Genomic DNA, 18,572 nt, shown 5'->3' with positions numbered 1-18,572 from the left:
TGCTGCACACCCTGCAACCCCCCAGTACCCTAAAAAATTGCGTTGATGGTGGCCCTGCCAATTTTCGGGCCACTACAGGGCCAAGATCATCCGCGATCCAAAGCCCCACAGGACATTATGGGGAGCTCCCTTTGTGGATCGATAAATTCTTTGACATTAACGGGTTCAGCTGCTTCCTTTTTGCACTGCAGCCTTATGCTGTGTATCCTATTATTATTTTTTTCTTTAAGATCCCAGTGGTCTGTGCTCACTGGACATATGGCGCTCATCAGGTTGGCAGCGTGGGGAGCCCCTTCCAACTGCCTCAGCTGGCTCTCTGCCTGACCATCAGGAGGCAGCGTCCTCCTTTGTGTGTGGATCGTGACAGCTGCCCGCTCCCCCTGCACACAGGCCCAGGGAGCTGGGGCGAACACACAGCCACTGCAGGTGAGGCATTTTCAGGGCCTGGGGATGTGGTCCCAGGCCCCAATGTGGACTCCGATGGCCTTGTCATTGGGTTCCAGGGATGGGGCTGAGACCCTTCCTTTGTCTTCGGGGTTCAGGAACGGTGTCCACAGGCCTTGTAGAACTCTGCGGAGGGGGCCCCATGCACACCCTTTTCCTGTACATTAAATGTTATTTATTAAGCTTGCACCAGCCCCTGTTGTTAGGACATGCATATTTAAACTCTTCATGCATGTTCAGCCGCAGTTTGAAACCTCACTGGACTGATGGCCTAAGTGGAACTAAACTGAAATTTAAGACAGATTTCCTCTATGTGTACAGTACAGTGACACTGCACATAATACAGTAAGCCCGACTGACCTCTCCATGAGTGCTCACTGTTAGTGTCTACACCAGATCAGCATCTATCCTTGCATGGTCCCTCCTGTGCCAGGCTACCTGTGCACACATGTTTATGTGTAACCAATCCAGTGCTTCTTACCCTAGCTGCGTCACAACAGCCTTATCTTAAAAGGCGCAAACTGGCCGTAAACATGTGCAGTTCAATTACCATATGAGAGGTTCCAATGGTGAGACTCACCCACTGTAAAAGTCCAGAAAACGGGTGATCAAAAAGTGAAAAATCTCATTGGACTGAATGAGCGGAACCCATCTCGCTACTGTGCTTCTCTACCCTCTGTTGATGTTATGGCAAGTCACTGGAAAGTTGCTCTAGGAATTTTGTTTCTTGCCCCTGCGAGTACGGCAATCATGCACATTCACAGGTCTCCCTGTTTACATGGATTGAGACTCTAGAGCGCCGTTACTCAAAGTACGGCCCGCGGGCTGCCAGCGGCCCCACGGACCTTCCTTGGCGGCCCGCGGACACGTACAGGAAACGCCATATAATAATGGCCGCAGTATATAAACATAGAAGAGGGCCGCGGGAGCATGCGCAATCGTGGCTTCTTTGCGCATGCTCCCGCGGCCCTCTATGTTTACCTACGGCGGCCATTATTTATGGCGTTTCCGTGACGATCCTGGAAGCCAAAGCCCCATAAAAGTCAGCGCTTGCAGCTAACTTTTACGGGGCTTTTTCGTCTGCTTCCTGTCACCGGCTCCACGTCTGCTGCCCACCTGCCTGCCTGCCGTTCTACATTTGTGGCATTTTTACAGTGCTTTATTGAGGCAGGTAAGGCTCTTTGGTTATTTATTTATTTGTTTTTAATGTAGTGTGTGTGTTACTGGGGTAGGGTTGAGAGCAGATTGCGCTGTGTGTGTGCGCTGTGTGTGTGTTACTGGGGTAGGGGTGAGAGCAGATGGCGCTGTGTGGGTTACTGGGGTAGGGGTGAGAGCAGATGGCGCTGTGTGTGTTACTGGGGTAGGGGTGAGAGCAGATGGTGCTGTGTGTGTGCGCTGTGTGTGTGTGTGTGACTGGGGTAGGGGTGAGAGCAGATGGCGCTGTGTGTGTGCGCTGTGTGTGTGTGTTACTGGGGTAGGGGTGAGAGCAGATTGCGCTGTGTGTGTGCGCTGTGTGTGTGTGTTACTGGGGTAGGGGTGAGAGCAGATGGCGCTGTGTGTGTGCGCGCTGTGTGTGTGATACTGGGGTAGGGGTGAGAGCAGATGGCGCTGTGTGTGATACTGGGGTAGGGGTGAGAGCAGATGGCGCTGTGTGTGTTACTTGGGTAGGGGTGAGAGCAGATGGCGCTGTGTGTGATACTGGGGTAGGGGTGAGAGCAGATGGCGCTGTGTGTGCAGATGGCGCTGTGTGTGTATGGCGCTGTGTGTGTTACTGGGGTAGGGGTGAGAGCAGATGGCGCTGTGTGTGATACTGGGGTAGGGGTGAGAGCAGATGGCGCTGTGTGTGTATTGCGCTGTGTGTTACTGGGGTAGGGGTGAGAGCAGATGGCGCTGTGTGTGATACTGGGGTAGGGGTGAGAGCAGATGGCGCTGTGTGTGATACTGGGGTAGGGGTGAGAGCAGATGGCGCTGTGTGCAGATGGCGCTGTGTGTGATACTGGGGTAGGGGTGAGAGCAGATGGCGCTGTGTGTGTTACTGGGGTAGGGGTGAGAGCAGATGGCGCTGTGTGCAGATGGCGCTGTGTGTATGGCGCTGTGTGTGTTACTGGGGTAGGGGTGAGAGCAGATGGCGCTGTGTGTGTATGGCGCTGTGTGTGTTACTGGGGTAGGGGTGAGAGCAGATGGCGCTGTGTGCAGATGGCGCTGTGTGTATGGCGCTGTGTGTGTTACTGGGGTAGGGGTGAGAGCAGATGGCGCTGTGTGTGATACTGGGGTAGGGGTGAGAGCAGATGGTGCTGTGTGTGTATGGCGCTGTGTGCGTATGGCGCTGTGTGTGTCACTGGGGTAGGGGTGAGAGCAGATGGCACTGTGTGTGTGTGTGATACTGGGGTAGGGGTGAGAGCAGATGCCGCTGTGTGTGTTACTGGGGTAGGGGTGAGAGCAGATGGCGCTGTGTGCAGATGGCGCTGTGTGTGTATGGCGCTGTGTGTTTTACTGGGGTAGGGGTGAGAGCAGATGGCGCTGTGTGTTACTGGGGTAGGGGTGAGAGCAGATGGCGATGTGTGCAGATGGCGGTAGGGATGAGAGCATATGGCGATGTGTGCAGATGGCGGTAGGGATGAGAGCAGATGGCGCTGTGTGTGGTAGACCGGACCCTGCAAGGGTAAGAACTGTGCTGCTGTATCTTTGTCTTGTAATGCTTAGGCACCAAGTTAGACCTTTGTTTGTGCAACCTCCAAACAATAATGCTTACTTTTACAACCCATACCCACCAACCCAGTACAGCCAGAGAGAAACCACCCACCCATGAAAACTACCAAAAATCAGATGACAATCCCAATATAAATCAAACCATTTGTGAAGTGTCCAGTGGGGTACACTTTGTGTGATGGGCAAACACCTTCAGCTTACTCCTCCTCCCAGGGGTGCGGTTGATTAATGGCTGCTGCATCTAATTAAATGTCTCTTGTGACTAGGATAGCGATATACTCTGGAACATTCCCATTTGGCTCTTGTGATTAGTGTAGGAATATACTACTAGAGCCAGGGCTGTTGAAAATGTCTTACAATAATACACTTTTTTTTTATCTGGCACCTGGCATTTCGTGCACAGTTGATTTCTATTGCTGTGTGACCCAGCATGCTGAAAAAAAACAGTCTCTAAAAAGGGGCCCGTATACCATTCATTGGCCTCATTATCACTCTAGTATGCCTAGCAGGTTGCAAGCATAATTGCAAAAAATACTTTTTATAACATGGTTCTCTGGGAATCGACAAAGGCCAGTGTAGGAAGTTGGCTCTGTATGCACTATTTCAAAGTAAGGAATAGTATGCACAGAGTCCAAGGGTCCCCCTTAGAGGTAAGATAGTGGCAAAAAGAGATAATACTAATGCTCTATTTTGTGGTAGTGTGGTCGAGCAGTAGGCTTATCAAAGGAGTAGTGTTAAGCATTTGTTGTACACACACAGGCAATAAATGAGGAACACACACTCAGAGACAATTCCAGGCCAATAGGTTTTTGTATAGAAAAATATATGTTCGATGGCATATGTTGCTGCAGATACACGTTTCGCACAGTCCGCTGCCTGGTGTTGGGCTCGGAGTATTACAAGTTGTTTTTCTTCGAAGAAGTCTTTTTTGGTCACGGGACCGAAGGACTCCTCCCTCTTCGGCTCCATTGCGCATGGGCGTCGACTCCATCTTAGATTGTTTTTTTCCGCTGTCGGGTTCGGACGTATTCCTTTTCGCTCCGTGTTTCGGTTCGGAAAGTTAGTCAGAATCTCGGAAGAAAGCGTCGGTATTGTTCCGTTCGGTATCGGGATAGTTAGGTACATCGACACCGATCATCGGAAGACTTTTGGGGTAGCTTCGATTCCCCCATCGGGGCCTGGTCGGCCCGACCGCGTGCGACATCGAAGCCGATGGAACGGACCCCGTTTCGTTTCTGCCCAAAATGTCACAGTAAGTATCCTTATACAGATCAGCACTTGGTCTGTAACTTGTGCTTGTCCCCCGAGCACAAGGAGGATACCTGTGAGGCCTGTCGAGCCTTCCGGTCCAGAAAAACACTCCGGGACCGAAGAGCCAGGCGTCTACAAATGGCGTCCACGCCAACAAAACAACGTTTCGACGACGAAGAGGAAACATTCTCGGTTCCGGAATCAGAATCCGGAGACTCCGACGTCGAACAACAGCAACAAACAGTGAGTAAGACGTCGAAAATTAAAACTATCGAGAAGACAAAAGCCCAGGGGACGCCACTGTCAACAGGCCATGGCTCGACCCATAAAACCGGCGACCCGTCGAAGGCGCCGAAAAAGGGCACGCCCAAAGCGAAGACACCCGACTCCGGTCGAGGGACCGCCATGGAGCAACCTCGGAGCCGAGATAGCGGCTCCGAGAGGCAAAAACAAGACCGGACCCTGCAAGGGTAAGAACTGTGCTGCTGTATCTTTGTCTTGTAATGCTTAGGCACCAAGTTAGACCTTTGTTTGTGCAACCTCCAAACAATAATGCTTACTTTTATAACCCATACCCACCAACCCAGTACAGCCAGAGAGAAACCACCCACCCATGAAAACTACCAAAAATCAGATGACAATCCCAATATAAATCAAACCATTTGTGAAGTGTCCAGTGGGGTACACTTTGTGTGATGGGCAAACACCTTCAGCTTACTCCTCCTCCCAGGGGTGCGGTTGATTAATGGCTGCTGCATCTAATTAAATGTCTCTTGTGATTAGGATAGCGATATACTCTGGAACATTCCCATTTGGCTCTTGTGATTAGTGTAGGAATATACTACTAGAGCCAGGGCTGTTGAAAATGTCTTACAATAATACACTTTTTTTTTATCTGGCACCTGGCATTTCGTGCACAGTTGATTTCTATTGCTGTGTGACCCAGCATGCTGAAAATAAACAGTCTCTAAAAAGGGGCCCGTATACCATTCATTGGCCTCATTATCACTCTAGTATGCCTAGCAGGTTGCAAGCATAATTGCAAAAAATACTTTTTATAACATGGTTCTCTGGGAATCGGCAAAGGCCAGTGTAGGAAGTTGGCTCTGTATGCACTATTTCAAAGTAAGGAATAGTATGCACAGAGTCCAAGGGTTCCCCTTAGAGGTAAGATAGTGGCAAAAAGAGATGATACTAATGCTCTATTTTGTGGTAGTGTGGTCGAGCAGTAGGCTTATCAAAGGAGTAGTGTTAAGCATTTGTTGTACACACACAGGCAATAAATGAGGAACACACACTCAGAGACAATTCCAGGCCAATAGGTTTTTGTATAGAAAAATATATGTTCGATGGCATATGTTGCTGCAGATACACATGTTTCGCACAGTCCGCTGCCTGGTGTTGGGCTCGGAGTATTACAAGTTGTTTTTCTTCGAAGAAGTCTTTTTTGGTCACGGGACCGAAGGACTCCTCCCTCTTCGGCTCCATTGCGCATGGGCGTCGACTCCATCTTAGATTGTTTTTTTCCGCTGTCGGGTTCGGACGTATTCCTTTTCGCTCCGTGTTTCGGTTCGGAAAGTTAGTCAGAATCTCGGAAGAAAGCGTCGGTATTGTTCCGTTCGGTATCGGGATAGTTAGGTACATCGACACCGATCATCGGAAGACTTTGGGGTAGCTTCGATTCCCCCATCGGGGCCTGGTCGGCCCGACCGCGTGCGACATCGAAGCCGATGGAACGGACCCCGTTTCGTTTCTGCCCAAAATGTCACAGTAAGTATCCTTATACAGATCAGCACTTGGTCTGTAACTTGTGCTTGTCCCCCGAGCACAAGGATACCTGTGAGGCCTGTCGAGCCTTCCGGTCCAGAAAAACACTCCGGGACCGAAGAGCCAGGCGTCTACAAATGGCGTCCACGCCAACAAAACAACGTTTCGACGACGAAGAGGAAACATTCTCGGTTCCGGAATCTGAATCCGGAGACTCCGACGTCGAACAACAGCAACAAACAGTGAGTAAGACGTCGAAAATTAAAACTATCGAGAAGACAAAAGCCCAGGGGACGCCACTGCCAACAGGCCATGGCTCGACCCATAAAACCGGCGACCCGTCGAAGGCGCCGAAAAAGGGCACGCCCATAGCGAAGACACCCGACTCCGGTCGAGGGACCGCCATGGAGCAACCTCGGAGCCGAGATAGCGGCTCCGAGAGGCAAAAACAAGATGCCGGCACCGAAAAACATCGGCACCGAGACACACTGCCGAAAGCCACAAAAATTGTGTCGGTGCCGAAGCCGAAAACAGATTCTCGGCGCCGAAAAGTTCCACACCTTCATCCTACACAGAGGAACAAGGAATAAGTGGCCAGATGCACAGATTTGGACAAGAGCTCCAAAGTGTAGAATCAGACTACACACAAAAGAGACTGTACATCCAGCAAGACACAGGGAAGATATCAACCCTTCCCCCAATAATGAGGAAAAGAAGGATCGGACTTCTCAAGGATGACGCACAACCACAAGCCAAAGTGGTTAAAAAAGTCACGCCTCCGCCCTCTCCACCACAACAGGCATCGCCGGCACAAACACCGCCACAAATGCACTCACCAGCGCAAACTACCATAAGTCAAGATAATCAGGATCAAGACGCTTGGGACCTATATGACACCCCAGTGCCAGACAATGATCCCGATTCATACCCCACAAAGCCGTCACCGCCAGAGGACAGTACCTCATACTCGCAACTGGTGGCTAGGGCTGCAGAATTCCACAATGTCCAACTGCATTCCGATCCTATAGAGGATGATTTTTTATTTAACACCCTCTCGGCTACACATAGCCAATATCAATGTCTCCCAATGCTACCAGGGATGTTACGGCATGCAAAACAAATTTTTGAAGAGCCCGTAAAATCAAGAGCCATCACCCCAAGGGTGGATAAGAAATACAAACCACCACCCACAGACCCAGTGTTTATTACTTCGCAGTTACCACCTGACTCCGTAGTAATAGGGGCAGCTCGCAAGAGAGCAAATTCCCATACATCTGGCGACGCCCCACCTCCGGACAAAGAAAGCAGAAAATTTGATGCGGCAGGAAAAAGAGTAGCATCACAGGCAGCCAACCAGTGGCGCATCGCAAATTCTCAAGCGCTGCTGGCCAGATATGACCGCGCACACTGGGATGAGATGCAACTTCTCGTAGACCATCTTCCCCAGGAATACCAAAAAAGGGCGCAGCAAATAGTTGAAGAGGGACAAACAATCTCAAACAATCAAATCCACTCTTCACTGGACGCAGCCGATACTGCAGCGAGAACAGTCAACACTGCTGTCACCATAAGGAGACACGCTTGGCTCCGCACTTCAGGCTTCAAACCTGAAATCCAGCAGGCTGTCCTTAATATGCCCTTCAACGAGAAACAACTTTTTGGCCCTGAGGTGGACACAGCCATTGAAAAACTTAAAAAGGACACAGACACGGCCAAAGCCATGGGCGCACTCTACTCCCCGCAGAGCAGAGGCTCTTTTAGAAAAACTCCATTTAGAGGGGGGTTTCGTGGCCAATCCACAGACACCACCAGCCAACAAACAAGAACCACACCATATCAGGGTTCATTCCAAAGGGGAGGTTTCAGGGGATATAGAGGGGGTCAATTCCCAAGGAGTAGGGGAAGATTCCAGACTCCAAAAACACCTCCACCTAAACAGTGACTTTCAAGTCACAGAACCCCTTCACTCAACACCAGTGGGGGGAAGACTAAGCCAATTCTACCAATCTTGGCAGCAGATTACAACAGACAATTGGGTATTAGCAATAATCCAACATGGCTATTGCATAGAATTCCACAAATTCCCACCAAACATCCCTCCAAAAACACGCAAAATGTCACCACAACATTTAGAACTTTTAGGACTAGAAGTTCAAGCACTACTGCAAAAGGATGCAATAGAGTTAGTACCAGTACAACAAAAAAACACAGGAGTTTACTCCCTGTACTTTCTAATTCCAAAAAAAGACAAAACATTAAGACCAATATTAGATCTCAGGACACTAAATACCTACATCATATCGGACCACTTTCACATGGTCACACTACAAGACATCATTCCACTGCTCAAACAGCAAGATTACATGACCACATTAGACCTAAAAGATGCGTACTTTCATATACCGATACACCCTTCTCACAGAAAGTACCTAAGGTTCGTATTCAAAGGAATATATTACCAATTCAAAGTGTTGCCATTCGGAATAACAACTGCACCAAGAGTGTTCACAAAATGTCTAGCAGTAGTAGCAGCACATATCAGGAGACAACAGATACATGTGTTTCCTTACCTGGACGATTGGCTAATCAAGACCAACACAGTAAAAAAGTGCACAAACGACACCACATATGTCATACAAACCCTTCACAAACTGGGTTTCTCCATCAACTATACAAAATCACACCTCGAACCGTGTCAGACACAACAATATCTAGGAGCAACCATCAACACATCAAAGGGAATTGCCACTCCAAGTCCACAAAGAGTGCAAGCATTCCACAAGGTAATAAGTGCTATGTTTCCAAACCAAAAGATACAAGCAAAATTTGTGCTAAAACTTCTAGGCATGATGTCATCATGCATAGCCATTGTCCCAAACGCAAGACTACACATGCGACCCTTACAACAGTGCCTAGCATCACAATGGTCACAGGCACAGGGTCAACTTCAAGATCTGGTGTTGGTAGACCGCCAAACATACCTCTCGCTTCTATGGTGGAACAGCAACAATTTAAACAAAGGGCGGACATTTCAGGACCCAGTGCCTCAATACGTTATAACAACAGATGCTTCCATGACAGGGTGGGGAGCACACCTCAATCACCACAGCATTCAAGGACAATGGGATGTACACCAAACAAAATTTCACATCAATTACCTAGAACTGTTAGCAGTATTTCTAGCGTTAAAAGCCTTTCAACCCATAATAACACACAAATACATTCTTGTCAAAACAGACAACATGACAACAATGTATTATTTAAACAAACAAGAAGGAACACACTCAACACAATTGTGCCTCCTAACACAAAAAATATGGCAGTGGGCGATTCACAACAACATTCGCCTAATAGCACAATTTATTCCAGGGATCCAAAACCAACTAGCAGACAACCTTTCGCGAGACCACCAACAAGTCCACGAATGGGAAATTCACCCCCAAGTTCTGAACAAGTACTTTCAAATTTGGGGAACACCCCAGATAGATTTGTTCGCAACAAAAGAAAACGCAAAATGCCAAAACTTCGCATCCAGGTACCCACACCGCGAATCACAAGGCAATGCTCTATGGATGAGTTGGTCAGGGATATTTGCATACGCTTTTCCCCCTCTCCCTCTCCTTCCATATCTAGTAAACAAGTTGAGTCAAAACCAACTCAAACTCATACTGATAGCACCCACATGGGCAAGACAACCTTGGTATACAACTCTACTAGACCTTTCACTAGTACCGCATGTCAAACTACCCAACAGACCAGATCTGTTAACACAACACAAACAACAGATCAGGCATCCAAACCCAGCATCATTGAATCTGGCAATTTGGCTCCTGAAATCCTAGAATTCGGACACTTAGACCTCACACAAGAATGCATGGAGGTCATAAAACAAGCTAGAAAAGCTTCCACTAGACACTGATATGCATCTAAGTGGAAAAGATTTGTTTGCTACTGCCATACCAATCAAATCCAACCATTGCATGCCTCTACAAAGGACATAGTAGGATACTTACTACATTTGCAAAAAGCGAATCTCGCTTTTTCATCTATAAAAATACACCTCGCAGCAATATCTGCTTACCTACAAACTACTCATTCATCGTCTCTATTTAGAATACCAGTTATTAAAGCATTCATGGAAGGGCTAAAAAGAATTATACCACCAAGAACACCACCAGTTCCTTCATGGAACCTTAACATCGTCTTAACAAGACTCATGGGTCCACCTTTCGAACCCATGCATTCCTGTGAAATGCAATATCTAACCTGGAAAGTCGCATTTCTCATTGCAATCACATCCCTCAGAAGAGTAAGTGAAATACAGGCATTTACCATACAAGAACCATTTATTCAAATACACAAAAATAAAATAGTTCTAAGAACAAATCCAAAATTTCTACCAAAAGTAATCTCACCATTCCATTTAAATCAAACAGTAGAATTGCCAGTGTTCTTCCCACAACCAGATTCCGTGGCTGAAAGGGCACTACATACATTAGACATCAAAAGAGCACTAATGTACTACATTGACAGAACAAAGCTAATCAGGAAAACAAAACAACTGTTCATAGCTTTTCAAAAACCACACATAGGAAATCCAATCTCTAAACAAGGCATTGCTAGATGGATAGTCAGATGTATTCAAACATGCTATCTTAAAGCCAAAAGAGAATTGCCTATTACACCAAAGGCACACTCAACCAGAAAGAAAGGTGCTACAATGGCCTTTCTAGGAAACATTCCTATGAGCGAAATATGTAAGGCTGCAACCTGGTCTACGCCTCATACATTTACTAAACACTACTGTGTAGACGTACTAAATGCACAACAAGCTACAGTGGGCCAAGCTGTACTAAGAACATTATTCCAAACTACTTCAACTCCTACAGGCTAAACCACCGCTTTTAGAGGAGGTAACTGCTTTATAGTCTATGCGAAACATGTGTATCTGCAGCAACATATGCCATCGAACTGAAAATGTCACTTACCCAGTGTACATCTGTTCGTGGCATTAGTCGCTGCAGATTCACATGTGCCCTCCCGCCTCCCCGGGAAGCCTGTAGCCGTTTAGAAGTAGATCTTAAATCTTAAACACTTGTACATTTGTAAATAATTATTATAAACTTTTTATGTACATACGTATTCACTCCATTGCATGGGCACTATTTATAGCAAACAACTCCATCCTCACCCTCTGCGGGGAAAACAATCTAAGATGGAGTCGACGCCCATGCGCAATGGAGCCGAAGAGGGAGGAGTCCTTCGGTCCCGTGACCAAAAAAGACTTCTTCGAAGAAAAACAACTTGTAATACTCCGAGCCCAACACCAGGCAGCGGACTGTGCGAAACATGTGAATCTGCAGCGACTAATGCCACGAACAGATGTACACTGGGTAAGTGACATTTTCATTTCTTATTTTATTTTAAGAACCACAGGTTCAAATTTTACATGTAATATCTCAATTGAAAGGTATTGCACGTAAGTACTTTAGGAACTTTGAATAATCACAATAGCATATATACTTTTCAAATAAAACACATATAGCTATTTTAAAACTAGACAGTGCAATTTTCACAGTTCCTAGGGGAGGTAAGTAATTGTTAGTTCTTGCAGGTAAGTAAACCACCTACGGGGTTCAAGTTTGGGTCCAAGGTAGCCCACCGTGGGGGGTTCAGAGCAACCCCAAAGTTACCACACCAGCAGCTCAGGGCCGGTCAGGTGCAGAGTTCAAAGTGGTGCCCAAAACGCATAGGCTTCAATGGAGAAGGGGGTGCCCTGGTTCCATTCTGCCAGCAGGTAAGTACCCGCGTCTTCGGAGGGCAGACAAGGGGGGGTTTTGTAGGGCACCGGGGGGGACACAAGTTAGCACAGAAAGTACACCCTCAGCAGCACGGGGCGGCCGGGTGCAGTGTGCAAACACACGTCGGGTTTTCAATTGGAATCAATGGGAGACCAAGGGGTCTCTTCAGCGATGCAGGCAAGGGGGGGGGGGCTCCTCGGGGTAGCCACCACCTGGGCAAGGGAGAGGGCCTCCTGGGGGTCACTCCTGCACTGGAGTTCGGATCCTTCAGGTCCTGGGGGCTGCGGGTGCAGAGTCTTTACCAGGCGTCGGGATCTGAGAGCAGGCAGTCGCGGTCAGTGGGAGCCTCGGGATTCCCTCTGCAGGCGTCACTGTGGGGGCTCAGGGGGGTCAACTCTGGCTACTCACGGTCTCTCAGTCGCCGGGGAGTCCTCCCTGAAGTGTTTGTTCTCCACAAGTCGAGCCGGGGGCGTCGGGTGCGGAGTGGCAAGTCTCACGCTTCCGGCGGGAAACGCAGTTGTTTTAAAGTTGCTGCTTTGAAACAAAGTTGCAGTCTTGGGTGAACAGGGCCGCTGTCCTCTGGAGTTTCTTGGTCCTTCTAGAGCAGGGCAGTCCTCTGAGGATTCAGAGGTCGCTGGTCCCTGGGGAAAGCATCGCTGGAGCAGTGTCTTTAGAAGGGGGGAGACAGGCCGGTAGAGCTGGGGCCAAAGCAGTTGGTGTCTCCGTCTTCTCTGCAGGGTTTTTCAGCTTAGCAGTCCTCTTCTTCTTAGGTTGCAGGAATCTGAGTTCCTAGGTTCAGGGGAGCCCCTAAATACAGAATTTAGGGGTGTGTTTAGGTCAGGGAGGGCAGTAGCCAATGGCTACTAGCCCTGAGGGTGGCTACATCCTCTTTGTGCCTCCTCCCAAGGGGAAGGGGGTCACATTCCTATCCCTATTGGGGGGATCCTCCATCTGCAAGATGGAGTATTCCTAAAAGTCAGAGTCACTTCAGCTCAGGTGCCTTAGGGGCTGTCCTGACTGGCCAGTGACTCCTCCTTGTTTTTCTCATTACCTCTTCCGGCCTTGCCTCCAAAAGTGGGGCCGTGGCCGGAGGGGGCGGGCAACTCCACTAGCTGGAATGCCCTGGGGTGCTGTAACAAAGGGGGTGAGCCTTTGAGGCTCACCGCCAGGTGTTACAGTCCTGTAAGGGGGAGGTGATAAGCATCTCCACCCAGTACAGGCTTTGTTACTAGCCACAGAGTGACAAAGGCACTCTCCCCATGTGGCCAGCAACATGTCTCGAGTGTGGCAGGCTGCTAAAACCAGTCAGCCTACACGGGTAGTTGGTTAAGGTTTCAGGGGGCACCTCTAAGGTGCCCTCTGGGGTGTATGTTACAATAAAATGTACACTGGCATCAGTGTGCATTTATTGTGCTGAGAAGTTTGATACCAAACTTCCCAGTTTTCAGTGTAGCCATTATGGTGCTGTGGAGTTCGTGTATGACAGACTTCCAGACCATATACTCTTATGGCTACCCTGCACTTACAATGTCTAAGGTTTTGCTTAGACACTGTAGGGGCACAGTGCTCATGCACTGGTGCCCTCACCTATGGTATAGTGCACCCTGCCTTAGGGCCGTAAGGCCTGCTAGAGGGGTGACTTATCTATATAGCATAGGCAGTGTGAGGTTGGCATGGCACCCTGAGGGGAGTGCCATGTCGACTTACTCGTTTTGTCCTCACCAGCACACACAAGCTGGCAAGCAGTGTGTCTGTGCTGAGTGAGGGGTCCCCAGGGTGGCATAAGATATGCTGCAGCCCTTAGAGACCTTCCCTGGCATCAGGGCCCTTGGTACCAGGGGTACCAGTTACAAGGGACTTACCTGGATGCCAGGGTGTGCCAATTGTGGAATCAAAAGTACAGGTTAGGGAAAGAACGCTGGGGCTGGTTAGCAGGCCTCAGCACACTTTCAAATCAAAACATAGCATCAGCAAAGGCAAAAAGTTAGGGGGTAACCATGCCAAGGAGGCATTTCCTTACAGCCAGCATGTGTGTTGACAATTGTTAGATCACGGTATGCTTTGTTTCCTTTTACACATCACTTTATATTACTTTGGTGTTGTGCACAGAGGTCTGTAGCAAGACGCAGTGTTGGTCCATTGGTCGTGAGGCGGTGTCGGTCCATCGGTCGCTCGTGAAGTGTTGTCAGTCGTGAAGTGGTGTCGGTCCTTTGGCTGTGAGGGGAAAATCTGATTCCTGACCCTTAATACTCATTGCACAAACTTGCTGAGACCAATGGCCCACAGTCCAGTTACCAAGCCTTGCAAACGACCCAGATCCATACAGAGTGAACACAGATCATTCCAGGCAGCATGGGAAGAAGAGTACTTGTTTGTTGAATGGCCAAAGGAGAAAGCTACCTGTTTGCTTTGCAAAGAGAAAGTAAATGTTCTTAAGAGATATAACCTGGAACCGCACTACAAAACTCGACACGCAAGTTATAGTGAGAACTTCCCATTGCACTCACAACTGCGTTCAGCAAAAGTGGCATCGTTAAAGCAAACACTTCTTTCCCAGCAGAAGCTCTTCCTTTGCCAAATGAAGGAATCTGAGGCTGTTACAGAAGCATCATTCAAAATATGCTACCTGCTTGCCAAACATAAGAAGCCATTCACGGAGGCAGAGCTGGTGGAGAAATGTTTCCTTTCAGCAGCTGAAATTTTGTTTGAAAACTATAGCAACAAATCCAGCATTTTAAAAGAAATTGGTGCATTACAGCTATCGGATTCCACTTGTGCACGCAGAATAGAGGCAATGTGTGAAAATATCCAGGAGCAGGTGATCAAAGCTGTCAGAGAGTCACCGTTCTTCAGCATTGCCATGGATGAGTCCACAGATATAGGGGATGTGGCCCAGTTATTAGTTTGGGTGAGGTATTTGGACCAATCGCTTCATCCCAAAGAAGAGCTCCTGTGCCTTCTACCACTGCACGGGCACACAAGAGGAGAAGATATTCTGGACAGTATCTGCAACAACTTCGAAACACATCACATACCACTGGACAGTCTTGTTAGCATCACAACAGATGGCGCTCCTGCTATGGTAGGCCATGACAGAGGCTTTGTATCTTTGCTTAAAAAGAAGCTCACTGGACAGCCTGTAATAGACTACCACTGCATTATTCATCAGGAAGTTCTGTGTGCAAAATTAAAGCATGGAGAACTGAATAACGTCCTAAAACTTGCAGTGAAAATTGTTAATTTTATTCGTGCCAAAGCCCTTAACCATAGACTTTGTAAGGCTATGCTGCAGGATTCTGAAGCTGAATATACAGACCTCTTGATGCACACTGAAGTGCGATGGCTAAGCAAAGGGAAAGTTCTGGAGCGGTTCATTGCTTTGCTTCCTGAAATTGAACACTTTACAAACAGCAGAGGTCAAACATTCCCAGAACTAAAGGATGTGAAATGGCTTTTAATGCTCCATTTTCTTTCAGATCTATTTGCACACTTCAATGCTCTTAATTTGATGCTGCAAGGCAAACAACAGCTTGTGTGGTCCATGATGAATGGTATTTACTCATTTGAAAGTAAGCTTGTGCTATTCAAAGAACAACTGGATGTTGCTGACTTCACCCACTTTCCAAAACTGTTGGCTGTGACTCAGAGGTTTCCAAATGCACAAGAAATGCTGCCAATGCTAAATCTTGGTGCATGTCTTGAGGAAATTTCTGGGGAGATCAAAAGGCGATTTTCTCAATTCAGAACCCTCACCCCCCTGTTCAGGCTGGTTGAAAACCCCTGGATGGTGAGTGCACGAAATCTTGATGCTGATGAACTTATTGGCGTGAAAAGACCGCAAGCACAAATGGAGCTGATAGACATGCAGCACAACTCAGCTCTCGAAGCATCTTTTTTGGGGCAGGCACCAGAAGAATTCTGGAACACTGTGCCTTCTGACAAATTTCCTGTTCTTTTTACAGTGGCCCAGAAAATAATTTGTATGTTTGGGTCAACATATGTTTGCGAAAGTTCGTTTTCCACAATGGGACTTTTGAAGAGTAAATTCAGAAATAAGCTAACAGACTTACATCTGGATCAGCTCTTAAGGCTTGCCGTTTCAGACATAATACCAGATTACAGAACACTAATAAGAAACATGAAGTGCAAAATAAGTTCTTAGTATGTCTTCCTTTGACATACCTATTTTCCAGACTCAGAGAAAACTGTGCTGCATTGGGCCTGTGCTGAATATCCTGTTCACAAGGATTACCATGCCATGCCTCTTAAGATTACTATTGTCTGATAATAAAAATGTTTTTCAAAATGTCCTCTTTGTAGGTTTGTAGTTATACCTGGATTCAAAATGCAGCATTGTTTAGCAATGTTTTGAAAAAGGGGGAGGGCTGGTTGTGCCCCCTATAAGCCCCACCCCCTTCACCCCCGCTGTCACTTCAGTGCGGCCCTCAGCCGCAAACCATACTGCAATTTTGGCCCCCAAGAAAAAGTTTGTGACTACCCATGCTCTAGAGCTTGGCTCCGAGGTCGAGGGGACATGCAAAGTAGACCTCTTTTTTTTTTTTAGGTCATAGTCTACCACACAGCGGTCTGGTTTGCTAGTGACGCCTTAGGGACATTCAGAAAGCTTCCCTGGGAAGGCATTCCGCCATTGCTTTCCATTGTCTTTGTGGTGTGTAACTAACATTTACTTGCTTACAAACCCTATTTACTGTTTTCTTCCACAAGTACTGAATTTCTGTAAACAGGCCTTTAAACTCTATTCTCATCTTGTCACGGGTGCTGTGCATTCAAAGTGAGGGTTCAGAGGACAGGCTCTGTCTTGCTGTTTACTTTTGTTTCTCTGACTTCAAAGTGAGAGGAATTATGTGCCAATCACGTTGGCACCTCGGAGTATGATGATATTTTTTTTTCTAGTACAAAACGTAAATGTCTGTAAATGAACTGTGCAGATATTTCAGAATATGGAAAGCACAAATGAAGCACGTTTTTTGGTAATTCTGAAGTGTGGTGGGAGCGAATATTTGAATACGGTCAAAACAAATCAATACGCTAGGTGATGACATTTCCATACATTGTACGCTGTATACTTTTATCAGTAAACTGTACGCCTGTGCAAATATAATGGTCATTTCAATTCAAGATGTGTTGTCTGTTATGGTAGAGCGCTCACACCATGAATACTGCACTTAACCCCACTCCACTCTACTCTGCACCACTCCACACCGCGTCACTGCACTCTGCACCACTACACTCGATGCCTCCCTACTCTACACCACTCTACCCTATGCCACTGCACTGTACAGCTCACTACTCTACCTTGCACCACTGCACTTTTCACCAATCCACTCCAAGCCACTCTAATCTATTCTGCAACACTGGACTCTACAACAGTGCACTCCACACCACTCTACTCAGTACCAATGCACTCTGCCCCTCACTACTCTACAGTGAACCACTGCACTCTTCACCAATCCACTCCAAGCCAGTCTGATGTACTCTGCACCACTGCAACCTACAACAGCCCTCTCCACAGCACTCTACGCCACTTCACTTTACTCTGTAACAGATCTTCTTAACACCACTGCACTTTACGCCACTCCATTCCTCTCTGCGCCATTCCACTGCAGTCTACCCAGCGCCACTCTACGCCAATGCACTTTACACCACATTATTTAAAACTAATACACTCAACCCCACTGCACTCAATGCCACTCTATTCTACACCATTTCACTCTACATCACTTTACGCCACTGCACCCTTTGCTAATGCACTCTACATCAGTCTACTTTACACCACTGCATTCTGTGACACTCTACTCTGCAACACTGCACTCTCTGCCACTGAACTCTACGCCACTCTATGCCACCGCACTCTACACCACTTTACTCTGTGCCACTCTACTGCACTCAATACCACTACACTCTACGCCGCTCTAATCTGCTATGCACCTCTGCACTCTTTGCAACTTCACAGTTATGCACCACTCAGCTCGATGCCACTCTACGCCACTACACCTCTGCACTCTACCCTTCACCACTCTACTCTACCCTGCACCACTTCGCTGTACGCCTCTTCACTCTGCTCTGAAACAATCTACTCTAAGCCAACGCACTCTACTCCACTCCACGCCATTGCACTCAACGCCACTGCAATCTACTCTGCACCACTGCACTCTATGCCAGTAGACTCTACACTACTTTACTCAAAACCATTACACTCTACGCCAATATACTCTGCACCCCTGTACCTTACGCCACTGCCACTTTTTCTTTTCGTTTGATAGGTCATGGGTCAACATGGCACGTACATTAAACAAAAAAATGGTTACCTCACTTCACGCACATGCCAAGGTGTCCATAATGTTTGTGCCAACCTGGGAACTCTGGCAAGTTACTGGGTGATGTTGTAGATGTTAAAGCTGATGTCTTGTCTTTCTTTTCTAGATTTCTTTTCTACCTCTACTTGGTCGCTTCCAGGGACAAGCCCATCTGTACCTCAGGTGAGTGCTTTTCTAACCCCTAGACAACTCTTATCACCTCAAACCATTCTTCTTGGACCTGCGTTTGCCTGTGAATCTTTCCAGTCATAAAGGTGACTGG

General features: G+C 47.6%; 1 protein-coding gene across 1 annotated transcript in view; it reads left to right on the top strand.

Annotated features, from left to right (window-relative positions):
* The window catches only part of LOC138293648 (MLX-interacting protein-like), a 168,708-nt gene that overhangs the window by 57,074 nt on the left and 93,062 nt on the right, over positions 1-18,572 (top strand). The window contains exon 9 of the mRNA XM_069232939.1: positions 18,417-18,472. Within this exon, the coding sequence (XP_069089040.1) occupies positions 18,417-18,472 (56 nt within the window). The remainder of the gene's footprint in view (positions 1-18,416; positions 18,473-18,572) is intronic.

The sequence above is a fragment of the Pleurodeles waltl genome, chromosome 4_2 (assembly GCF_031143425.1).
Source record: "Pleurodeles waltl isolate 20211129_DDA chromosome 4_2, aPleWal1.hap1.20221129, whole genome shotgun sequence".
In the NCBI taxonomy this organism is placed as follows: domain Eukaryota; kingdom Metazoa; phylum Chordata; class Amphibia; order Caudata; family Salamandridae; genus Pleurodeles; species Pleurodeles waltl.
The sequence above is the reverse complement of the archived record's forward strand: the minus strand, read 5'-3'. Positions and strand labels throughout refer to the sequence as shown.